Source organism: Paralichthys olivaceus, chromosome 7 (assembly GCF_024713975.1).
Source record: "Paralichthys olivaceus isolate ysfri-2021 chromosome 7, ASM2471397v2, whole genome shotgun sequence".
Taxonomy (NCBI): domain Eukaryota; kingdom Metazoa; phylum Chordata; class Actinopteri; order Pleuronectiformes; family Paralichthyidae; genus Paralichthys; species Paralichthys olivaceus.
The window spans coordinates 9,411,650-9,438,554 of NC_091099.1; the positions used below are offsets into that span (position 1 = coordinate 9,411,650).

The window sequence follows — 26,905 nt, forward strand, 5'->3', positions numbered from 1 at the left end:
AGGAGCGGCTGAACTTAGTCAGATGCTGCAGTTAAAAATTGAAAGCGTTGCCTCTGTGCAGCAGCAGAGCAGTCACATCTCAGAATATCAGAGACCTATCATGTGACAAATGGCGGGTTGACTGACTGGTTGACAGATTTGGTGAAAAACCAAATAAGCGAAACCAAAGCACATGTTTGGCAACATTACAGATCTAACCTGATGCCGAAAAGCATTCTGATAACACTGATTAGGCAATCCGCCAACTTTGGCTAATGACGATGGCAGCATCTGAAAACAGGCACTGCAGGTACACTCAAACACAGGTACACAGTGAGAGCAGGTGTTTTGTCGAGGTTTGCCTGCCTGCCAAGGACGATAAAAAAAGGTTATGGATTTCCTGGTGGCCCACTGGCTCACTGACTCGGTGGCATTTCTCCCAGTGTTGCCAATGGTCAGTCCAATCGTGACAGATGGGTCAATGAATTTGTGAGAGAGAGAAAGAGACAGAGCAAGCAAGTGAGAGGGAAAGTTTGCAGACCTTGCAGCCCAGGATGAATATAATTCACAGCCAGAGGAAGGTTCACTTTTGTTAATTTCCATTACCATGTAGATAAGGGGCCAATAGCCGTTGTTACCACTCTTAACAGACTCAAGAGGTTAATGTCAAGAGGGCTAGGTGAGGCTGGGTTCACATCTCTTCATGAAAACTGATATGTAATCAGGCTGCGTCAGGCCATCACTCCAGCCAATTTTCAACCTTCTGGTTGCACTGGAAGTTCTGCAAAACTGTATATTTATGTATGGACAACTGCTTAAAGTTTACTTGATGACAATGATTATTTCCCATCTTGGTAGAGGGATCAGTCCACCAAAATAGCAAAGTTCAGCAAAAAAATACAGTGTTTTAACTTTGTGTTTATGCATACCTTTCGAATATACTGTCACTGAAGATGTTTTGCATTCCAAACAATATAAAATCAAATGTAGTTTCAAAAACCTGATAATAGAGGGTTGAAGAGAATGAAGGCTGAATGTGCTTTTTTATGCCAAGGATTCATCAACAACCTAAACTGATTTCTTACTGGATTTGCCACAAGACAGATAAGAGCCTGCAGTTCAACCTTTAAAAAGTTTGCCTCAAGAACATAAACCATGGCAATACCCATAAAACAAGCTCAATTATGACTAAATGTCCTTGTATGTTATTAGCCCTGTGTCGGACTTAAAATCAATCAAAGACAGTCACAGCTTGGAAAGTGACTTTCAAGAGTGACTAGTGGCATAAAGTGAAAAGTGTTTCAGTGCAAACAAACAGCACAGCATCACTGGGGTGACAAATAAAAAAAAGGCTCAATATGGTGAAAATCATCTCATATTTAATATTGCTTTGAACTTATTACCTTCAGGATTTGTTGGTGTCTGAACACTGTTATGTCACAGAGCAGGAGGTGCATTATTTCTACAGCAGAGAGAGTTTTATTTGAAACTTTTTTATTTCATTGCTGCCCATCTTGACCTTGACTCCATAGTAGAGGAGATATTGTATCTCAATGGGAGCTTCCTGCGTGAAGAGGATAATCCGGGGCTATTAGGTTTTATTTCAGTCAAATTATCTGTTTCGGTTGGAGAGAGAACATGTACACTCTTGACCCACAATGCATCCACTCCTGAGATACTAGACATTTACATCTCACTTTCAAGTTTTCCCATTTTTGTATCAGCCTTGAACATAGATCACAGAGCTCTTGAAAAAGAATCAATCAATTCTGTTTGTATAGTTCTAAATCACAACAAACTTCATAAAGCTTAGGCAAAACAAGTGATGGACATCAAAGAGTGTTTTTAAGCAAAGAAAAGGGATTTGTTTTGTTAATTTTTCCGGAATTCACTTAGATTTTCCAAACTGTTAATATAAGAGACTGTCTTTATTCTACTCTAATACAATCCTCAATGCTCAACTGTTTTTAAATGTACCATAATTCATTTGTAGCCAAGTGCTACACAAAGTAACGTAAAAAGCCATTTAGCTTCATGTACTTTTCATGCATAATCAGTGTAAAACCAAGTTAAAATACAGCCCAACAACTGCGGGATTAATCATCTTCTATATTTTAAAATGTATTAAAGGGACATGGACAATCTGCAAACAGCAATACCATTCAAAAATTATCTAAATTAATCTCATTAAGTAACAGAGACTAACCATTATCTTTACACAAATCTGTGTTATCTCTTTAGCCACTAATCCCGCTCCTTTTGTCAGAATGTTCAGCTCCTGCAGCTCTTAAAGACCCAGCACACAGGTATTTATTTTGGCTGGTTTATTTTTTCTGAGGACATCACTGATATGTTCCTAGCTCTGTTTTTATTTGGCAGAGTAATTTACACCTCAATAATTTGTTTGTTGAGTTTATCATTTCACTGAAAGACTTTTCATCAAATTTACAAAATAACATCACAGTAATATCCATTAAAATATGTTTGGCCAATTATTTAATATACATAATTAAATCAGTTACAGCAGAAGTTTTAGTCTCTTGTTAAAGTGAATAAAAAATTATGTAGGACAGCAGCAGACGTTTTACTGTCAGGATGTTCAAAGCTCACTGATTAGCTGGAGATGAGATGACCCCATGCTCTCATCTTCTTTATCCTCTAACCCAAGGAGAGCTCAGGTCTTGTCTCCAAATTCACTCAACATTGTTTATGTTCCTACACTGACTACATTTTGTAGCTCGATATTACATGTGCCTGAGGCTGCATTTCATTTAAGAGCAAACTGGACCAACGATACATTTAAAATCACTGTCTGGATTGATTCCCACTGATAAGTGTAAAGTCTCTCTCTGATGCTGCATGTTCCGAGCCACAGAGGGAGTAAGTGCTGCATTGTACTGACAGGCCTTCATTTATACAAAAAGCAGATGAATAATAAACATGTTACTCTAGATTTAGCATCATCACCTCTTAGATATTAGCTATTTTAATTGTTTCAGAATTAAAAAAAAAAAATCAAGCTACATGCAGTCTCCAACTACTGTGTTTGTTTTGTGGGGAATTGTTAATGAATAACCAATTTTGTTTTGGACACAAAATTACTGGGTAATTCTTAATGTGTCCATTTGTCAGTGAAGACGTCAGCAACAAAGGATAAATGTGTTTGTGGCATCTGGTTTCTATACTTTATCTGTATAGTTACTGTCAACATTGTTTGAGGTGTATTATGTACAGTACATGACACTTGTACCAATTTTATCTTCAGATGTTTTAGACTAAATCAAATGATTTATTGGTCTGACCGAAGTGAATCAAGTCTACACAGGAGAAGACATATTTACCCAGCACCCATTAACATAACACAGCAGATCTGAGTCTATTACAATTCAAATCTAAATGTTCCCTCAGTGATAAAGAGTAGCCAGTTGTATTTTTAAAAACACACACACAAATGTGTGTGGACACATTTGCTGTTGACTCTGGGCTATTATGGTAGTAATGCTAAACCATGCAAAAGTTGGAATCATTCTATAAGTATAATGGATGTTCATTTATTTATTTATGTATTTATTTCTTTAGACTTAAAAGCTAAATTATCTGAAGGCACTCCATATTGTTCAGTTGTACAATTCAGCTCTGCTATAGATAAAGGGAAATTGTCTTTCTAATAAAAAGGTTGAAATCTCACTCTCATGTCTGCTTGTTTCTTTATTTAGTGTTTATTTCGTTGCCATGCTCGACACACTGACTTTGAATGAATGGACGGGTCTTTTACTTTGTTGTTGTTCCTTGGTGCCACTGAAAACAAAGGTCTTCCCTCAAAGTTCCCCAGAGGTCTAAATAAAGGCCATGAATGGTTCTCCCCCCTCCTTTCACCAGTCGTGTCTTTGAACTGCAATGCAGAGCCAGCGAGGCTGGATAGAACATCCACAGCATGAGGAAAAGAGAGAGAGGGAGTTCAGCAGACAGAAAAAGATAGATAGACTGAATCAGAGTGAGATGAGTGTGTGTGTGTGTGTGTGTGTGTGTGTGTGTGTGTGTGTGTGTGTGTGTGTGTGTGTGTGTGTGTGTGTGTGCGTGTGTGTGTGTGTTTGTGTGTGTGTGTGCGGCGCTTCTCAAAAGGCTCTGTTTTTAAGGCAATCATAACCTTTGCAAAGAATTAGAAGAAAATGGTTTTAGTGAACATGAGGTGTATTGTATTGGAAGTTCTTTGGGCAAAACAAGTCACCTTAACTCTAATTATATCAACATTATTTTTCAAGCAAACAATTTCCACACCACCACCATCAGATATTGTAAGGTGATCTAATATCAAATGTAGTGATTTTTAACATAAATGGTTCTATTATACTACAACTGCTGCTATCTTTAACTGCTATTTACTATATTCTGTGGTTGTACATTACATTACTTCCCATGAAGTATTGTTGCACTCTCAATCCATTTTTGTTTGCACTACTCTCAGCCTATCCAGTTGTGCCTTATGACTGCATACTATGTCGTACTGTGTACTATGTTTTGCGTACATGATATGTTGCATACTTATATGTAAATATGGAAGAACTGACAATAATGTTGACTCTCACCTTACTTTGAAATGGGATAACTACATCTACTATTATTGGAGCGAGGTGGTCATACTCATGTTGGCTTGAATCAAGAGCTATCGAAGCTAAAGTGATCAGAGACTCACTTCAACTTGTGATCACTGACAAAACTGTGGCCTTTCAGACATTCTACAACTCGTCATTAATGATGAAAACCCATTCAGCAGATTATGATACATGGACATAACCTGAAGCAGCATGCCATGAGGTATGACAGCAGGGCAGCTGTGTGGGCCACTACTAAGCTGTCATTTCGACTTGAGCTGCAATCATTCAGGAGAAGTGCTGGATCCCACTTCTCTGCCAAAGTGCACTTGTTTATTCTGTCTGTATTTGTTTACATGTGCAGCCACTGTGTGTTTATCAATGTCCCTTCATGTCAAACTCATTCACACACCGTTTGAGATCAAACACCCAGGGGTTTAACATTGTTCTCTTAAGTCACCCACCCGTCTTCACACTTTTTCATCAAAGGCCAAGCCTTGATCTTTTGTCTGCTAAAATTAGAGACAGAAGTGAAAGATGATTGGACGGCAGAGTACAAGCTTGAGGGGGGAAGATAAGAGAAAACTGTAGGTCACACTTGTGGAGCACGGTAGGGACAACTAACAGAAGATGTCTAAAAGGACACAGAGAAGACAGCTCTGATTAATAATGGCACATTGCTATGAACCACTGAGCATTTAAAGGGTAACAAGGTTTAAAAACGCCTTACAATAACAAATATATCAGCTCTAACAATGTTACAGTGTTAAATGAAGCACAATGAAATTTAAATGTGATTATGAATACAAGCATTTTGTAACACTGATAAAAATCAAACCTCCAAATGACACAGAGCAGCTTGCTAGCTAGCACAGTTTGGAAATGGCTATGAAAGAATTCATCTCTAAGCTGCTATTCAAAAATGATATCAACACCACCAAAGCAGGATGGAAGCAGAACTACAAATATAGCCACCTGCTCTTCTTTTAATAAGTTGGTGGTACATCTATTTATCTCTTCAAAGTTCAGTTTTTACAATGTCTCAGTTTGCATAATAAAAAATCTTTAAATTCAACAAGTGTTTAACACACACTGCCTTCTATATCAGCCTATGGTATCAATAAGCTATATCAAGGCCCTGGCATGCAAGAAAAATCATAATATCGACATTGATTGACATTTGCATTCTCGCTCTCTCTCTCTCAGATTGTCATGTCAGATGTGAACTGACAAGTTTAGAGCTGACCACCTGGGATCACATCACCCAAGATGCATGTAAATACCAGGTATGAAAAAGGGAAGTAAAAAATTAAAGTAGAGTCCAATTAATCGCAAACAGGTCGACTAAGTGGAAACAAACACACATTACATCACACAACATCTGAATTCTAAACACGTCCCAAATGGGCCCTACTAATTAAGATGCATTGTTTGTGCGTGTTTGTTCGTGATTATGCAAGCAAGGATGATGCATGGGGCATGACATGACTATAGTATCTCAAAAGGCACAGATGGCATCCAGTCACAATAGAAAGAGACAGGGTATTGTTTTTGCCTTTTAGCAAGAAGTGATGCATCGACACAGGAGGAGAAAGGAAAGTGAAACAAAGTGGTGATTTGAAGTGAAAGAAGTGAGGAGGGCTGAGATGATGGAGTGTAATGACTCTCACACAGCCCGGTCTCCATCTCCCAAGACCTCTGGCTGTCTCTGCCCAGATGACATATGCACTAATTAACAGTGCCGAGCCTACTACTGAATGTGGGGAGAGTCCTTACCAATGCCCTTAAGGAATTATACAGATCAGTAATATTGCTAACGTGTTTGCTCCCTTGTAAACAGTATCATACATTGGATAATATTATGGTATGTGTGCCCACTATATAAGCTTAGGATCATTTGACAGACAGAAAAATGAATGGCCTGTCTTCTCATACACTTCCCTGGTTCTCTGCTCTTTGGGTTTCCTTCTGTTTGGCCGTAGTCCAGCCTGACAGCAGATGCAAATGTTTCTCTTTCTCAATCCGAGCATCTGCAGTAGAGTAAACTAATAGGGCTTCATCTTTCTGCCCTCCATATTTTATAGCACAGGTAAAGCAGCAATTTATAATAGATGAGCAGAAAGAGGCAGCACATGTTAGTGCCTTTCATATGAATGACTCGCTCGTCTCTTTTTTACCTCCCCTGTACTGAGTCTTTTTTCTTTGCTTCTCTGTCTCTTTCTGTCTACAGTGTGCTCATCTCAGTATGCTACAAAAATGTAGGATAAACAATATTTTCAAAAAGCATTAAAATTTAACTGTGTATATCCACAAACTTAGCCTATTTCTAAATGGATTAGTTATGCTACAGCTCTAATTGATGTAAGTTGCCATGGAGAACACATCTTTTATGAAGAGAACCAGGGTCCAGCACAAGAAAAAAAAATTCAGAAGATATGAAACATCGGAGTTTCTGCATGTTTAAGTAAATTTAAGATTCTTAAGACCTTTTTCTGACCAAAGAAAAGGTAATTTAGGATCAATGTCAATTAGATATTGGAGTCCCAGAATTACTTACTTTTCCCCGTAATTGAATATACGATGAAGTAGCTGAATAGAGACTAACCCTTGATACACTAAGTTATCTTTCAAAATACAGGCAGAGACAGGCGGAAATAAAAATTAAATGAACATGAACATAATTAGGACCGACCTGAAACTTTTTAATATTTTAATGTTTTCAAGACTTCTTAATGACTAAAATTCTGACTTTTTAAGGTCTCATTGAAACCCTGAACATGACATCAGATGGATATGGTATTCAACTTCATAATATGTCACTGCCGTTCACGCAAGAATTACAAAACATATTTACCAGAAACAGCAGTAATCAATGTTCAGACTATCACTCTCTTTTATCAGGGGCCAAGGCTCAAAAGGTAGAGCAGGTCTTTCAGTAATTATACAGTCGTTGGTTTGATTCCTGGCTCCTCCAGTCCAAATGTCAAAGTGCTAGCCAATCTGAGCCATATGCTAATGATAATGCTCCAAAATGATGTGTTTGATACAGACTTCCCACCCAGTCCCAACTGAGACATGAAGTGTAACAAATGAGAATGGGGAGTGGAAATCAGTCACAGTTTGTTACTCAGCCTTCAAGTTTGTTAGGTGTTCACTGGTGTATAGAGTGCAGACACAGTCACTTTGGAGCAATGTACCAATATCTTATGCATGTTCTTTCCTCTCTGTTTAGGCTTGTTAGGTGGATGCTCTGCTGCTGAGCAATGGATCATAGCCACATTTTTTCAAATCTCATTTTTGAAGCCAACTGCTGAAAAAGCAAGAAAAACTTTTATCTTATATGCAGCTTTGGCAGTTTGTGGGTATAGACCATATGTCACATGCACTGAGATCCAAAAGTCTGAGACCACTTTAGTAATCCTGAGAAAGTTGTATCAGATCCCACCGTATATCATATAGACGTTATTATTCATTTATGCTCATTTTTTTGAGTACTAGTGCAGTGCCCTTTCTAAACATGGCAGTTTGGAATAGGCTGTTTGAAGCTTTCTTTCTAAAACTGCAAAACACGCAGTAGTTCAGCCACAGCAAGTTAAGACCAGTTGTTGACTCAATTTCCTATAAAGAAGAATCTATTTGCGTTGCTCCGAACTGTCATCAACGTGCAGTTGATACTACATTGATTATGTTGATGAGTCCCAAGCTGGCTGCCTGTTTATTTGAATTTTAACAATATTGAACAAATCACATGAGTGTGAAGCAGATTCAATGTTCAGTTCTTGGGAAATGCCAACCATATACAGACAGACTGACAGAGATTTATGACCTTTATGAAAAACATTTCATTCCATGTATTTATATCAGAATCATCAAAATATCCCAGTATGCACCCCTTTTCCATCAGTGAAATATGTTCAAACGCATATGCTGCTAATGCACTGCAGCCATCTTTGTCTCACTCTGCCATCACTGCATACAGCAAGTCAACCATGAAGCATTGCTGTTACAAGTGAACATGTCATGAGGACACATCTGGCTATGGGCAAAACTAATATAAACACAGTGTGTTTTCATTTGTGTCTATCACAGTCAGCATCCACGCAAATTTGTTGGAGAATGAACAATCTGAGCCCTTTTGGTAATCACATCCTACAGCTGAGCTCACTTTTAACAGAATCTGTTTGATATGGGGTAGTATCAATTAAATACCATGAACAAGACACTCTCTTTAATCTTAGCTGTAGGAACTGTGAGTCTACACACACAACTTTCTACTCCATCTCCAAATCCCATCACATAAAATTAACACGCTACAGAAGGGTTTACATCTGAACTATTACCATCCTACACCCCTGAGACAAGGTGGGGAGAACAGCATTGATTCAATTAACTTGGATTAATGGGCTACTATCCAGATTCAGACACCTTGAAAGACAATTTGTGAACACACCATACACACTCTATTCATACGGAAAATGCTTAGGCTGGACTTTCCTTTGTTAAGTACAATGGTGCCCAATTCATGTCGTCCATTAGACAGTGAGTTTAATTTCTCTTGAAATGGCATGCTGCCAAGAAAATTAGAGCAGAAAGCCAAGGTGCATGTGCATAATCTGTTACAGCAGCAGTAACATAAATCTCTGTGGCTTTAATGTCTATATTAAATTACAAAAAAATGCAAAACAATTGAGAAAAAAAATTGGAACTGCTGGAACTGTATGACAAGGTTAATTCTATGGCAAAGTTAATTCTGGAACCATATCATAGCCTGTCAATTTTGTCAATAATTCACACTTACAAAAATAACTGACAGCCCACAGGTTGAGAATTAACCTATGGTGGTAGATGGCATGCATCGGGTTAATTTCCGTTACTACAATTAACAAATATCCCCATACACCTCACAAAAAAATCCCTCTTACCACCACGTGGGGGCAGTGTGTATGTCTTCTCAAGCTCAGGTCCTTTATCAGTGGCCTGGGATTTTGATGGGTCAGTCATCTTAACTATTCCCTGGACTTCACTGTCCTGGAAAGACACTCCAGATGTTGTGCCTGGAATCTGCTGGAAACCTCTCAGTTCAGGAGACACAGCCCCTAATGTTCCTTTTACCACAGGGACCACTCTGTTGTAAAGTTCCTCATCAGTTCCATACACTTGTAACTCCAGGTGTTGGACAGGTTGGTCTGTCTTGTCTTAAGAGTGTTGGATAATTGCACTGGTGACTAGGAGCTGGTGCTTTGACCCTGTGGTGGCTGGCTCCTGTTGATCTTTCTCAACTTAGCTTCTTTGACGTCTGAGAGGAGCTTCCATGTGTTGCGAAAGTAGGTTATCGACTGGTAGTCTTGAAGGTGGTAGTTCTTTGTGATCAGAATTGTCCTGTCATGTGTTAGCAAGTGGAGGTGAATGTTGTTAGCAAATCTCTCATTCTTGCTGCAAGGTGAACATGGAGCTAGTAGCTTCTTCTGCCAGTAGTAGTGGATCAGGTCATGTCTGGGTGGATCCGTCCTTGTACTATTCAGCTTCATTGGTTTCCATGATAGCGGAAGTAGAGCAATGAATACAGGTGCAAGTATTTCTTCCCAAGTCTGAGTTGCCTGTGTTTGAGTCTGGCCACAATTTCATATTTATCTGGATATATGTGTATATAGAGAAAGAGAACTGCAGTGAAAGAGGGAGTGTATTAGTGAGAGTATACGTCAGGGACAGGGATTATAAATGTGTAGTTCTAACAGCTTTAAATTGAGCAACTTTAAATGCTGAGACTCAGAGGAACCTTATCTTTTATCTGCAGAGAACCCTGACCTGAATCTGTAAAGAGGCACCAGGCTGTATTCACCGGTCAGTAGCCACTGGCAGCCACTTCAAATTCAGTGTTTAACCTCATTTGTAAAGCCAACTTTCACTCACTGGCTCAGAGTGATCGCAAGTTTTAACACTCCTTTATGAATCTGGTATCACTACAAGGAATGTGGCCTTATGACTTCATCTACTAAATTGTAACACACAGTACAACAACCATAAATACAACTATTTGTGTTAAGCTCATGCAATTGCAATGGTGGAAAAGTGATCTATACATTGTGGAAATTATTTACATAAGATTTGAGACATTAAAAGAAAATTAAGGAAGAATACTAACTCCAAAATGCTCACACACTGTACAGTACGCATTACACAGAGTATTTAGAAATATGTGCTGCTAGAGATATCTTTTTAGCAGCTCTTTCTGCCACTTTCTTTATCCTAAAGACGTATGTTTGTTAAGGATTATAGTTATAAATGAGACATATACTTCAATCTGCACTGAGAAATACTGTTCTCGAAGAGCAGCATGTTACCCCCTTAATAAGCAATGAGAACCAACCATTTCCGTACCATGTTATGTTGTGAAACAGGTGCATTGCTGCAGCCGTACATATCTATCCAGCACACAGGTGAAGTACAATACTGCCTGCATTCCATACAACTCTATAAACTTTAATAAATATTTTATACAGATTCTCAAGAAAAAAGGTTCTGTTTCCCAAAACAGATTTATTTTCCCTCTCAGTCCTCCTTAACTTTAGCTTCTGTTTTCCCTCAATTTGCATATCATTAGTCAGTTACTCTCAGGGTGTGCCAAGGAGCAGTGCAGGCTGGTTGGCAAGGAAACTTGCAAACTGGTGAATGCGGTTGTTGGTTGAAGCTTTTAGAGCATGTCAATTTCTTTAACAACTATTGAGTATGACAGACCTTTCACTTTACCAACCAATTTGCAGCCTCCACTGTCAAAGGAAAAATCATGACTAGCTCTGTTTTATTTTGTAAATGTATTAATCTGTTAAAAACTGCACTCACTAAACAACAACTCCCCTTTTTTAGCACAGCTCTAAATGATGAAATGGTAACAGGTAGATTTCACTCTGTAAGGCTGACAAGATTGTATCTCCCTGGTGTTACTGTAAATTGACAAGATGACAAGGGTGTGTGACTGTCCCTTAGACAAACAGGCATCCATGTAGCCCACAGTGTCAATGATATAAAACAGCTAAAGCAGAATCAGCAGTCAAACCCATTACACTGTATTATCTATAAGTAATGACATGAGCTGCATCAAAATGCAAATGCAAAACAATAAAGAATACTGGGACATGAAAAGCATTCACATTCACAACTTACATTGTTGAACTACAGTCACAACACATTCACACATATTACACAAGTGTGATTGCTCAGCTGTTACCCACACTGGTGACAGGAACCCACTTAAATGATCAATCTCACCTATAATTACGGGAGTTCACGCACAATGCTGCATGCACATGTGACCTGAATATACTATGTAGTAGTATGCTCAATAAAAACACCATGATACACAGGGGACACACCGAGTGGAGTTTACTCCAGCTGATCATCTGTTACTCCCAGAGATTTACTTCAGCACTGACTCCGATTATGTATTGAACTGTAGTCCATTAAACATATCAGTTGGTTTTATCTGCTCTTGTTGATTTGAATGGATTGGACAAAATAATTAGGCACACCTAACAGAATAATGCAATGTCGCTCAGCAGCACTACAGACTATATCTTCAGTAAGCATCATACAGTTGAACCTCTTTCAGTTTCAACAATTTCAAAAACCTCTGCATTGAAACAGTTGTGAGGGTAGAATCTATTACTAACTAGTTAAGAGCCTGATTTAAACATGCCTGGTTGGAATGGGCTGTTTGCTTGGCCTGTGGTAATGCTAGTTGCAGCTTTCTTTCTTAAACTTTATTAGTGACCTGTAGTAATTGAGTCACAGCAAGTCAAGACCAACTGCAGGACTGAATCTGCAGAACCCTGAACCTGTGCAGCTGCTGTAGCACAATGAGCTGTTCGCAGAACTCTAAACTGGAAAATCGGTTGTCGACAACATCAATTACATTGATGACTCCCAGAAACTGCAAATGCACATAACTTTTTGCCTGTTTGTACAAAGTTGTTAATATTAAATGCACAGCGTCTCTAAATCACACCAAACATCTCAACTACACACATTTCAATTCAATTTCAGGCCAATAAAATGAATGGTTCTCAAGACATATTGAGCCACATTCAGAAAGACAGACATTTATCTGTGTAATAAGTAAACACACTAAGTGTATTTAACATGTCAGACATGAAAGGCATGTTATGTCCTTCCAGCCCCCTCTTCTAATCTCAGTCAGACACAGTTTTTATGCATGCATAAACAGGCATAGACCCACAGTAGCATAGGCAACAAATATTGATTGAAGTCCTCTTCTCCATTAATGTTGACAGGCGAGACTGAATATGCCAACAAGATGTATAGTTTGTCAGTCACCAGGGAGATATGAACCCTCATAAAGACACAGACACACAAACATGAGAGCCTACATAGATCACAGTAATATAAAACCAAATGATGACAAAAAGATGTAATAAGGTTATTGGTAAAGATTGCTGAAAAAGACAAAGAAGTGGTAGGAGACTAGGGAGAAAAAGATGATGAAGAAGATTGTCCCTAGAAGTGTGTAAATTGGGACCCATTAGCAAACAAGGTAGAGGCTACAGTATGACTGTACTGATATACAGTGACTAAAAGGATCATATTCAAAGGCTCCTCTAGAGTTCTTGCTGCCACCACCACACTGCATAGACAGAGAGTGACAGCTGAAGTCTCATAAAATACAACTCAATTAGATCATTTCAGCTCTAGGTGGAGACCACACAAGCCGTCCAATGCCTAAAAAAAGAAACCAAAGATTAAAATCTAGTGTCCTCTTCTTTCTGGTTATATTACATTGGAAAGAGGTGTTCCCCCTGCACAAACACAATGAGTATCTAGACCAGACCTTTAGAAAAAAGCTCAGTCTCATTGGGTTGATATTAATGTCTCCATCTATTCCCAGGTTTCTCTCAGGCTAGACAGAGATAAAGACATGGTGGAAAACAAAGACAGGAAAACAACAGAAGAAGGGAATAATGGAGAGGGGGAGAAGAAAAGTAGAAGCTATATAATAGAGGTGAGTGGATCAATAAAGCAATCACTGAGTTAAAAGAGAAATGCCTATCCTCTCAGAAACATTAATTGTTTCATCATTTAATTGACTAGTAATCAACTCTACTGTACCCACAATAGCATATATTCTATTACATTGCGACCACAACATATTTCCCTAATTCACCAATATAAGTCCGTTATATTACATACAAGAGGCTTATAGGAGTTAGAAAATAAAGACACACTGCTTTACCCACCATGCTTAAGCAAATTATACTTCTTACACTTCTCTACTCTCTTTTAGGCAGGAGCTGATTGACAGATGATGGATGAGCTAAGGAGAAATGAATGAACTGGTAGTTATGATGAGAGGAGGCGAAGCAGGGTTACACTGGGTCAAATCTCTCTCCATCACTATCGCTCTCCTTGATAGCATTGTGGGCAGATGGCGATAAGAATATGCTAGCCACGTCTTGTGCCCATGCAGCCACAGTGAATGAAGGTAAAAATAGCAACACTGGGACGTGAAAGGCTTTCCAGAGAGATGCCTACCAATTACAGATTCAACATTGCACATGTCAATCTCCGCTCGTGAGTGTATTTGGAGGAACTGTCAAATCACTGTTGCATGTAAGACCTGACTCAGGTGCAGGGAAAAGCTCATGAAGTGTGGATGAAAGACAGTGGAGAGGATGACAAGCGAGAGGAGGCAGAGAAGGAAGAAAAAAGAGAAGGTAATTAAATAAGGGCCCTGTCTGACTAAAAAGTTGTCTACGGAGATTCTTAGTCATCCAGGTCATGGTATATCCAAGTGCTACAGGTCTACTCGACTTGGTTGAGTCCAGGTAACTAAAAACTTAAACCAGATTTTGAACTCAATACGAATATTCAACAATTTAGTCCTTTTAATTTGTATGGACTATCAAGCAATTTACAGCGGCACTCACTTATTACGGTAAAGTAGACAATAACAACAGCGTTCCTATATACAATACGTACAGGGCACTTGCAATACTGGAAACTCCAAAGGGAATAAAAAATCCACCAAATGATAGTAGAGACGAGGGTGTACTGCTTCAGACCTACGACAACACAAAAACTTTACAACACACTTTTGCAAAGGTAAAACAGACGATCCTCTCTTGCTCTAATGATACTAGTCACTTATGTGTTGGTTCAGATTACGCAGGGTAGTGGTTTCGTGGTTACAGTTTTGCTTCGAGAATAGTTACAGCTCTAATGACAAAAGTGATAATTTTTGTAAGCTCCAATGTCAATTTTATCATGTATTGGGGCCATGTCCTGAGATGTAAGTTACAGAGGCAGCCATCATCTCTGTATACCTTCGTAATTTTTTGCCATATGGTTATGGGTAAAAACTTCAGTCTACATCTGACTCTGGGGTGTTTCTTGAGGACTCTACTATACTTTAGTGCCTATTATCCATGGACACTGTTTAATATGATTCTTGCAGAGGTGGTAAAACGGGTAAGCAGCATTTGACTGCGTTGTAGGGACCTCTCTATGGCATAATTTGCAAAGTACATATTTCTGGTCTCTGTAAGACTTTTCACACCGAAACCATTCCATTGCAACAAAGGTTACCCCACATTTAGGTCCAAGCTCCTTGTTTAGTCGTGTCTTGTCGTGTCTTGAGTCTTGCTTATGTGCAAAATTACATAGTTCTGTGTCCTCCTGTGTTTGTTTGGCCTTCATGCTTATTTCATGCCTACATCTGTGCCATGTGGAAGAACACAAAGCATCATCCAAACGATGAAAAATACTGCAGTGAAAGGAGAAATAAATGATAGAGCATAGTCTGAAAAAATAGAAATCACACAATATTGCACTATACTGTCATATCACCCAGCCCTAAAGTTAGATATAACCAGTGTCCTCCTATGAAAAACTGAAAGTATAACAATCAGGAACAGCTCTTGGCCACTGCAGACATACAATGGGATGCCCACAACTGTGGCCCCTGGAGACTGCTAAACACAGGTACACAATGCTGGCAGCCAGACTGAGGAATCACTCTAGAGAAGCACAAGACAAAACCATAAACACTGATCTCATAAAAACAATCTATAGCACAAAACAGCAGAAGTGCAGTGCTATGACGAGACCCAGCAAGAGACGAAACTGAGCAGTAGTAGAAGCTCATATGGAAGAATCAATAATCATATACCATCAGTGCTCAGTGAGCAACAGTTCTGAAAGCAGACCACTCCAATATCCAAGAGCAGGAGCCATTCACAATCATAACAGTAGATTCAAAAGGTGGATACCAGAAGGGCTTGAGTCGGTTAACACCTGCTCCTCAATGAAACTGTTCCGTCTGTCTAGTGCCATCTTCCGCCAAGAAGAAAGTTATAAAAATATGTCTACACACAATAATTGGCTAAGAAGCCTCATTCTGCCTGAAAAATTAACACTGCAGCCACAGCAGAGACATTTTGATTTTCCCCTAAGTATGCCAATTTTGTTCAATTTTGCTACTCCATGGCATTTCCTCAATATGTCCATCATTATCCATCAAAGTTTAAAGCTTTGCAATGAAAGACAGGAGAGTGGTTTGATATTAAAGGGATAGTTGACCCAAAAGTGAAAATTCACTCATTATCTGCTCACCACTATGCCGATCAAGGGGTGGGTGAAGTGTTTGAGTCCAAAAAACACTTCAGGAGTCTGAAGTGTAGGTCACCATTGACTTCAATTGTATTGGATTCTGCTTCAGGGATTGGGTGCCTTGCTCAAGGGCAAATCAGCTGTGGTTGTTGGTGGATAAGGAAGTACAGTTTAATCACTGCCCCATGTTTTGTCAAGTCCAGAGAACTAAAACCAAAGACCTGTCTGCCGGAAGCCACCTCTTTCTGTAAATTAGCAACAATTCGTGAAGGTTGATGATATGCCATTTCTGTGTTCACAACTTGTCTCCACTTCCCTGAGTTAAACCCTTCATTATTTTTTTTTAAATTCACAAATAGATCACATTGATTCAACAAGTTCAATAAAAATAAAAATGAACAAATCAAATAAACAATATATTTACATTAGGCTTTGATGATAATATGACTTATATGAGACTAAGTAATACTAGATAATACTCCTTCCAGCTGTTAAATGGCCTGATCATCACACTTTGCCACATGGTTTCATTTTCAAAGTAGGCTAACAACTTGCTGTGGGCAGTATGTTCTGTAAAATAATAGGAATTTGTATGCTGATAGTGTACTGTTTCTATTGGTGAATCTCTCTCTTTAATATATCTAATTATATTGGATCATTATAGGGCTGCTTTACATGAAAGGGCAGGGCTAGTTAACTATAATATTTGTCACACATCAAACATTCTACAGTAATTTGTCTTATACACAATTAAATCATTTCATTTTATGCAGGATCAACCATGTAGGTCCTAGAAAAAGCATTTTAGTACAGAATTCTTAGTTGTGCACAAACATACCCACCAACCAATCTATCCATCGACCAAACAGGGTCAGGCCTACCAGCAGCACAGATAAACCACTTATTGACCACACGCTCCCACTTTACTTGCTAAGCCAGAGAATGAACATGGACTGAATACAGGAAAGCCTAAAACTGGCAAACTGATCCAGTTTATCTGGAGCTTCAACAATAGCATCATGATGTGGAACTGTAAAGCATGTGCTGAAAACAGAATGGCATTAATAACCTGAAATTCAACGATTGTTGCAAATAAATTTAACAGTAAGTACATACTCAACTGTTAGTAACAGTAGCTATTTATACCATCTATGCCTTGTTTTGTTTTAGCACTTCTCAGATGAGCTTAATTTTCTGAGTAGTACTTGTGAAATAGAGGGTAATGGCCTGTAAAACTTTAAAGCTGTAGCTTTAACCTGGTTGCTTCCAAAGTAATTATTCACTGGACTTTCTACAAAGATGAGCTTAAGTTCAATTTACATGAGTTTTTCTTGATTTCAGGCTCTCTGTAACTGTGTAATCAGTCAGAGATTCAGACAAAAATTCTGAGCACACAGTGAGACTGGTTGTGTAGTTGAATACATGGAGGTCCTTTAAACATTCATCTGTCCATTAGCTACACCACTATGAGGGTTATGGGGGGCTGGAGCCAATCCCAGCTGACAGTGGCTGAGTGGAAGGGTACACCCTGGGCTATCACAGGGCTGACACATGGAGACAAAAAAACCTTCACAATCACATTCACAACGCACAATTTAGAGTCTTAAATTATAAGACTTTGCGTGTCTTTGGATTTTGAAGATGGAGTACACAATTTAATTCAAATTCAGCATCCGCAGAGTATTTGCCAGCTAGATAGAGAATCAAGCATCAAGGTCAGCATCCTGAATGAAACATGAAGCATCCATGAGTAAAATGGCTCCTGAAAATAACCTGGTCTAAGTACATCGCATCACAGCAAGATATAGGGAGAATGGGGAGGTGGAGGGGGTACCTTAGACAAGAAAAAGCCCTACATGGGAACTTGGTAAGACAAAAGAGGTGGCAGAGACTAACAGTAAAAATTACAGCAGTTGCAAATTGAGAAGGCAGAAGAGTAGACCTTTAACTTAAGGTCAACAGGTTTATCAACTAGAAAAAACGTTCAGAGTTCAGCACTTAGTATGAGGCTGTATGGTGCAAGCTGGAAATCTAATCATATGAGTAAAAATGTACAAAGTCAAGGCTGGATCCTACAAGTCATCGATATTTGTCTCAAAACCAGACAAACAAATGGTTCTCTGAATGGTTAACATACTTTACAGAACCCACAAAATGATGTGTGTATACATGGTTAAAGAAGGCACATACTGGCCTGTAATTTTGTTATTTCCATTTATTTGTTCACTTTGCAGCAAATCCATCATCCCATTGTTATAGTTCTGACAGCTAAACATCTTCAGGGAATGAATGTAGGGAGCATGGCCTAAAATAGGCAGAAAGAAAAGCACAGCAAGAATAAGATCGGATGTAGGTAGAGAGAAGTGGGCAGACCTTTGATGTCAGCATCTCCCACTCCTCTTGAAAGATGACTGACACCTATTAGTAGTATTTGGAAGGTGCCTTTTTTGCTGCAAACATTAAAATTGAGTTATGGTGAAGTTGGATAAGAGAAATGTCAACTGATACCCATGATCCGAAAAAACAACAATCTTTGCAAATAATCTGCTCAACAGTCTGGATGAACAAATGGTAGAATCAAGTGCTAATGCAACTTTAGTATCTCCTGTTCCACAGTACACAGGACTAAGTTAAAGTTACACAGAGGACTGAGAAATACTTTTATGTAAGAAAACACCAATTTTTCCACCGCTGTGGTTTATTCTACTGCACCTTCATCACCAAAAACTAAGAAAAGTACACATAACAAGAGCCAGGTTTTATCTTTGAAATCTCCATTACACTATTGTTGTAAACACAAAAATCCTCAGAACCAAATTATTGGTGGGAATATTAGGATACTGTAGCCCAGGTCAAGCTATAGCCTTTAAGACTGTTCCTATCACTAAGGTAGTGAATTCAAGCTCCTATGCTCCAGCTGTCATTTTGTGGCCCTCAGGTGGAAAAACGAAATGATACAGAAATGCCTCTGTACCTGCAGCCATTTCACTATTATACAAGGCTAACCATGAGTGGATGCTCTCACTATAGGCTGTGTGTATGTCTTTTTTAAATCTCTATAATGTTAAATCTCCCTTCTGCAAAAAAAATGTAACCCCACAAATTAGCTTGCCAAAACAGTGGCCATTTGATATAACCCAACAGCATTTGAAATAGGAGGTGTGAGGATTAAGTCATTTTAGACTTGCTCCTCCCTTCTGTCCTGCTGATAGGGTAAAGTGTTGCCAGGTGTGATCTTTGCATGGTGCTTCATTCTCCTGATCCTGGCTTGAAACACAGCAGGAGATGTGTAATCCTACTTCAGGCGGACTATTCTAGTGTAATCTCCTGCTTACTCAGAATACACAAAAGTCACTTTTGAGTACTCCATAAAAGATTCAAACTGTCAGAGTTTGACCATCTGTCATCTGCCTTTGTTTGTCTGTCAGACTTTCAGGCTGTCTCTCTGTTTGTTTCTTTACTTATCATTGTGTCACGCTCTTCAAGTTTTTGGCTGTTGTCATATATCAAACTAAATGTGACGCCTTTAAAGTAAAACTAATGATATGTTGATCTTTAAATTACTTGAGCACAGCAAAGGGAAGTCCAGTGGTAATAGGGTTAGGACTTACGAGTTGTGTGTGTTATGTGTGTGCATGCAACTTGCAAACGTGTGCGTTAAAGGGCATTCTTGTGTGCTCATGTATACAGTATGACTTTGCGTCTATATGGTGTAAGCTTGACATTGACTTGAAGATGTGTGTGTTAGTGTGTGTGTGTGTGTGTGTGTGTGTGTGTGTGTGTGTGTGTGTGTGTGTGTAAATGTATTTCCATGGTTGGGTGGGGCTAGAATTAGTTAGATGTGATGGTTGAGATTAGAATAGGGGTTTGGGTGGGGATGCATTTTGACAGTAAGTTTCCTCACAACTGGGGAAAGACAAGAATGCAAGTGCCTGTGCGTGTGTGTGTGTGTGTGTGTGTGTGTGTGTGTGTGCGCGTGTGTGCGTGTGCGCCTGACTGAAAACCGTTTTTGTTCACAGACAGTGATTTTGCAGCGCCTTTGGGGAATTCTCTGCTTTCTTTTCAACTGCTCTCCTTTTATGTCCTGTCTTTATTTCTGGCATGCAGCGCTGGAGCTTCACTAGGATACAATGGGTCATTTCAGCCAAGTAGCCAACAACAATGAGGTAATCAACAATAACAAACAGACAGTCACTTGCTCTCACCATCAGCATCTGGAGAAAGAATCTGAAATGAATTCAAAATAAGCCACAGACTGAGGACTTTAGTAAGAGTTTGTAGATGACTCGTTGCATTTCACCATAGCATTAGCAGAGGAAGTCAACAGTGAAAATATGAGAGCAGGAGAGGTGGGGTGGTTTGACACAGAGGGACATTAGTAATAAAAAGCTTAATGCTGTGCTGTTGCATGGAAAAAGTCATGTGGTACCTTTCTAATAGTGTGACCTTATGTGTGTGCTACTCTGCTACAGGGAGAGGGATGTGGTTAGAGATATGTTGAAATGATAATGCTTCATTTGATTCTCCAGCCAATGATGGGTAAAATGTTTCTTCTCTGCATGTATGTGCAGTTCCACACCATGTCTGTTCAAGATCATTTCAACATGTGACTTGTAATGGACATTTTAATGGGAGTATTGTCCTCATTTAACAGTAAGTAATAGACTACTTTAAACAGATATAGCCAGATGACAATTCATTAACATGGCTGCTGATGTAATCAACAAAAAATTACAGAAATACAAAAGAAAAGATAAATCCATATGAACTACAATAGCAGAGCCTAATAAAATTCATGAAATGAAGCTGAGGATCTGTTCCACATCCCCTTCTGCAGATAACGAACAGACAGACATGGTTGCAGGGATTTTGTGAAGAGTGAAAATGGGAAAATAAAGGATCAATGTCACAGTCTCTGGATGCTTTATAAAAAAGACACAGACTACATCCTCAGGGGAACTGCTGGGCAAAGATTTTAGTCAGACGAATGTTGGCTTGGATCTCTGTCTTGGCAGAGACTGAGAGACAGGGTGAGGTTAAGTTTCACAATTCAGGTATAACTGTCTTGATTTTCTACTTTGTGTCTTCCTGTGGATTTACAATGCCTCGCATAGCCTTGTCCATTCTGGATGCCTTTTCTCTCCCCCTCTTCTCTGTACCTCCCTGCTCTCACCCTAAGTGGCCAGTTGTCAAAGTCAGCTGAAGCCTAGTTAATGAAGAGGTAGATTTATTAGCGAGAAATCAGTGGAATGGGAGAGGGGGAGTGGACCCCCCAGAAGCCAGCAAGCAAATACAGCCACAAAGTGTGCATATACAAAAAGCACACAAGTAGAGAAAGAGAAAGAAGAAGGGTGGGCTTAAAATAAATGATCGCAAAGAAAGAGAAAATGAGAGAAAAATTAATTAAGCAGACGGAGGAGATGTAAGAAAGCATCCAGTCAGAGAGACAGGGGGAGATGCAGCTTCCCTCTCTTTTATCCTCTCTCCAGCAGTGGCTACAGAACAAGCCCTTACCGTCTGTTGTAGGTCTGGGATACCAATGCGGATGACCACAGTATTGCCTGTGGGTTCCTCCATGGGTGCTCTTGCACTGTGGCTCCGCTGTGCACTGGGACAGAAAGCCGGAACACCGACAGGAACAGGAACGCCGCTGTCCTCTTCCCGGGAGCTGCTGCTGTCAGTGCTGGCCCCCTGGCTGCCGTTTGCTGTGTGTGTGTAAGGGTGTGTGAGTGTGTGTGAGTGTGTGTGTGTGTGCTGGTGCTGCTGGTCCTGCCGTGGAGGGCTGGGTGGCTCATGTTTGCCGGCTGCCGGACGCAGAGGCATGCTCCGTGTTAGGGGCTCAGTCTATGTCTCTCTCTCTCTCTCTTCACACACACACACACACACCAATGACTCTCGCTCACACTACACGCACACTCAGCTTGCAGCGTGCATCATTTGCCTGCGAGAGACAAGAGGGAGGGAGAGGGAGGCAGGGAAGGAGGGTGGCAGAGAGGGAATGGGCAAAGAGGAGGAGGTAAAAACACAAAGAGAACATAAGTACCAAGGAAAACTGGAAATAAAACTGAGATTCTGAGATAAGGCAAGACGGTGAATTACATTGATAGAACAGTGTAAAATGATTTTACTCAATCTGTGATTTGCAGAAAAAGATAATCATGAAAAGGAATTAAAAAAAGAATGCACAGTCAGGGTAATGTAGGGGAGGGGGTGGGTATTTGTCCAGATCGATGTTTGGCAGGGTTTGGCCTTCATGCTTCACTTTACCAGGGAATAATTTGATCAGCGACACCCCCCAGAGATGGATAAACAGTGACACACAAAGAACAAACTAAAAGGAGGTTTTTTGGAAGTTCTTTCTAATAAATGTTTTATTTATTTATGTTTCATCATACAGGCCCTGTACACAGGGGCTTAACAGAAAACTGCATCCAAAATCAATTTTATAGTTTGTGGCTGTCATGCAGTGGTGGAAAATATGTACATTTACTCAATACCTGTACTTCAGTAAAAAGTAAATATGAAAGAAAAAATCAGAAAACATAAATTAGATTGATATATCAGAAGTTTGTCTTTTTCACTCTGACTTATCATATGTAATATATATAGATGGGTGGAATGGTGAGTAGCCTTTGCAGACACACAAAAAAAACGAAAAACATTATTCCTTTTCCAACATTTATTTTATTGAAGAATTTCCACCTGGCTACAGCTGCTATGTTGACAATGAACCAATTTAGTTGCATGGCAATAAAGTTTTCACAGCTTGCTCAAGTTGGGCTGAAGCTGTCTTGGGTGGATCGGTGCTCTGGGCCTCTAGGTCAGTGGGGCCTCTCTCCTAGAACAGAGATAAGAAAACAGACTTTAAAAATACATTATTCATTTTCCACTGCATATTATGATATATGTTGTGTTCCATTCAAGATCATACAATATCTTATTTGTGTATGCAGAATATTTTATCACCAGCCCTTGTGTCAAATAAACATAATAACCTTATTAACTTCCATGCTGTTGCTTCCATTTCTGACATCACCCTGGTCTTGATGTCTGCAACCTTTTCACTGGATTTTCTTCTTACTGGACTTCGTTAAATCACTGTCTTCTTCCTTCTCTGCAAGAACTGATGTCTTCATCAGATGAAAGACTGGTTTCAAGTATGAAACACTCAAGTAACTATTACCTGAAAGAGCATCTGTAAATTCTTGAAGAGGCTATAATGTCTGGTTTACAAACGTAACCACATCCATGTCCTGTGAGGTGGGAACCGAATGCCTTTATTTTCTGTCTGCTGTGAGAATGTCAGATAAGGCCTGCTGCTGCTCCAGGACTCTCTCGATCATCTTTTGCCTGGAACCCCACCTAGTTGGGCATTGGGCTATGAGTGAGTGCTCTGGGAGGTTGTAATCCTGCTGTGCTTTTTTCAGTGCCACTTTCTATTTCCAGCTGTGGGAGAAATGTCCCACCAACTTTTTGCAAAGCCCAGCAGCTCGAGCACTGAGGCCATCATCTTTAACTGATGATTGGGGAGAAGACAAGACACAAGACAAAAATGTATGATTAATTAAAACTGCAATATATAACTTAGTTTTATAACTTCAATAATTAAAGACTAATAACGCCAATGCTACAGCATTTGAGAAAGACTACAAACACCTACCATTTAGTAGCCTAACTTGTGTGCATGAGCTTAAAATCAATAGGTTATAAAGCACCATGCTATACAATACAAAGTCTCTGCTGTTCATTTTTCATCTGTCTCACTTTGCTCTTTATGCTACCCTTCACTATCACTTAAATAAAATTCATCCCTCCATGTGTGTATTCTCCAGTGTAGCCTCTCCTCTCCTAATGTCTCCTCTCCCTTCACCGGTTGTCTCCTCCCTTCTCTCCCATCTTCCTCTCCTCTCACAATTGAAACTAATGTAAGATTAGGTGACAAAATGGGCATATGATCTTCTATCTATATTACCTTATGTTATATTCTATCATGTCAACGAATAACCATACCTATTCAAGTTACAAAGCAATAAGATTACAATATACACTACCGTTAGAGTGACAAGCAGATCAGTTAATTCCCCCAGCCATTTAAACACTTACCAACGGACAGATGCAGCCTGTGGCCAAAACATTGAAGTCTGACCCAGTTGTTGATTTCGGTGGCCTTCACAATTTTGGCGCCGTTGTCCGTGGTGATACTCACTTGCTGGTACTTTTAGGCTTAAAACACAGTGTAAATGACCTTGTTTCGAGTCAAATATGAATGTAGGGCTTGCGGACCCTTGGATGACACCACACGTGCAGAATGGAGGCATGTTATGTTTTTTCTGTTGTTTTATTACATCTGAAGAAGAGGTCACGATTGACTTCAATTGTATTGCTGTTTACCCCTGAGACTCCAGAAGTGTTTTGCGGATTCAAACACTTTACCCACCCCTTCATCGCAATTGTGGTGAATGGATAATAAGTGAATTTTCATTTTTCAGGTTAACTATCCCTTTAAGTTATTTTGTGCATACACACACAGGGGAGAGAACAGCCTCCTTCTGGCTATGCTGTCAGGAGGAGTAATCATGATTCATCATTCTTCTTCTCTATGTCCGCTGGATGATTTGTGAAGATTCTCAAACATTTTTTAATTTTTGTAAATCGTATTGTCAGGTTAATGGAAAGGAGCAGGATTACAGACCCTCTTCACATTTGCTATAAACTATTAGGTTTGCGGATGTTATTGGAAAACAAGTCATGTAAGCTGCTTATGTCAAGACACAAACATGCAAACAACAATAGATATTCTGGCTATTCTCATGGTGAGACCGAGAAAAATGGGTAGAGTTTCTGCCAGTGCTCTTTCCTCTTGTTAACTTTCAGTGTGTCATGATGATACTTTTTGCTAACTGTGATGGCATGTGTTTGCTTTCAGCTGAGGTAAACAACCCATGGAAAGGTACTGGGCTGACAAAATTTACCTCTTCGCATGGTTAAAAAACATTTGGACATGAATCATTCTGTCACAAATTTTTCTTCTCACTGAAAACCACAGGCTAAACGTTCTTTTCACCCAGCAGAAGTTAGACTGTGTGTATTTCCCTGCACTACAGAGGCTTGCATGTGAGCACCCTGCCACTGCTGGACACTACACTATGTAATCCCATTAGGACTGGAGAAAGAGCATGGCAGGCAGCCCTAATACATTAGAGGATTTAGCAGATCACTCTACCTGTAAGTGACTGCAGCTTGCCAGGCCTACAGAGCAAGGAAATTTGATAACTCTTACCTAGACCCTGTGGTGAAGCTCAATATTCACAGTTTATGAAGTGATTTTTTGGCTCTTGCAGTATTTGCCACATGGGCCTCCATCAGGGGTGTAACAGTACATGTATCCAAGCTGAAACTTTCTGGTGAGGGCCTTTTTTAAACTATTTTTATTTATTTATTTATGAGAGTGATTATTATGTTATTTTACTCTTGTAAACGTTACTTAGGTAAGAAAGACAGTCATAGTGAACCAGGGTTGAATGAGAAGTAATAAAAAATCCTTGTTTCTACTGTACCAAAAGTGCACCGAACCGTGACCTCCAAACCGAGGTACGTTCTGAACAATGACTTTTGTGTACCGTTACACCCCTAGTCTCCATGTACTTTCAAAGCAGAGTACCAACAAATTATAACTAGTTTCAGTCATTTCTAATTCTGTTTGAGATGATATGAGCACCAAACTACAAAACTTGAATTTTTATTTTGAATGACTGATACCTGATCTAATTATCTGAGTAATTGAGGTGCATAAATAACATAATCAAGATAACTTGAAGCCAAAAGTTCAGGGGATGTAGCAAAGGGACCTAAGATGGCTAACCAATAATGTTTCCCCCTAGTTAGTTGGGGCAGGGATAGGAAGAAATTTCATTCTACTTGCATCATACATTGATAAACCTATTGTGCTACAGCACTTACAGGGAATGGTTATCTGTCTGTACAAATGGAGAGAAAAAAATGGGAACAAAGCTTTAGAGCTAATTGCAGAACACTTTTTCACTTTTAATTTTCACCTGCTTTTACAGTCTTTTTGATAGATGTAAAATACTTCACACAGAGGGCTCATTTACAAATATAATAGTTGTTTTACTATATTCCAAACTGTAAAATTACAATTTGATTTGATGCTGTCCATAAATTATATTTTGACATTGCCTGTTTAATGTGTTTTTAATATATCTTAGAGAACTGATGTAAAATGCACAATGTACAGAAAAGATGATTAATCAATTATTTCGTTCCTTAAGCCCATACACATCTACAAGGCATGCAGCACAAGCAGCATTTTTTTGGGAGTGCCAACTGTGTTTTCCAGTAGCCCATCTAATGAGGATGTCCACTGTTTGTACAATCAATGCCATTCTTGATGCGTTTTGTCATCAATTACTTTGGCAGAACTCAACCTCTCAGCTGAGCGTGCACACATTTATATAGAGCACGTGGGGGCGTGATTGATACAGAGAGACAGAGTTGTTTCACTATTAATGTGCTTGCATTGTTTTGAAGTTGAGCCAGAGGTCATACATTCAACACAAATTTTATATCACAACTTGTTCATTAAAAACTATTGTTTTGGAATTAAAAATAAGCAAAATTAATTATCCAGCCTGACTTAGAGGAGTAGTCGTCTGTTTGGCCATCTGCCAGCACGTGGAAAGCTCTGCAGACCTGGC

At 39.4% G+C, this 26,905-nt stretch overlaps 1 protein-coding gene across 5 annotated transcripts in view; it reads right to left on the reverse strand.

Annotated features, from left to right (window-relative positions):
* The window catches only part of shank3a (SH3 and multiple ankyrin repeat domains 3a), a 171,033-nt gene that overhangs the window by 100,857 nt on the left and 43,271 nt on the right, over positions 1-26,905 (reverse strand). For all 5 annotated transcript variants that reach the window (XM_069528884.1, XM_069528886.1, XM_069528885.1 and 2 more), the window contains one exon: positions 21,705-22,131. In XM_069528884.1, coding sequence (XP_069384985.1) covers positions 21,705-22,013 — 309 coding nt within the window. In that variant the 5' untranslated portion in view covers positions 22,014-22,131. The remainder of the gene's footprint in view (positions 1-21,704; positions 22,132-26,905) is intronic.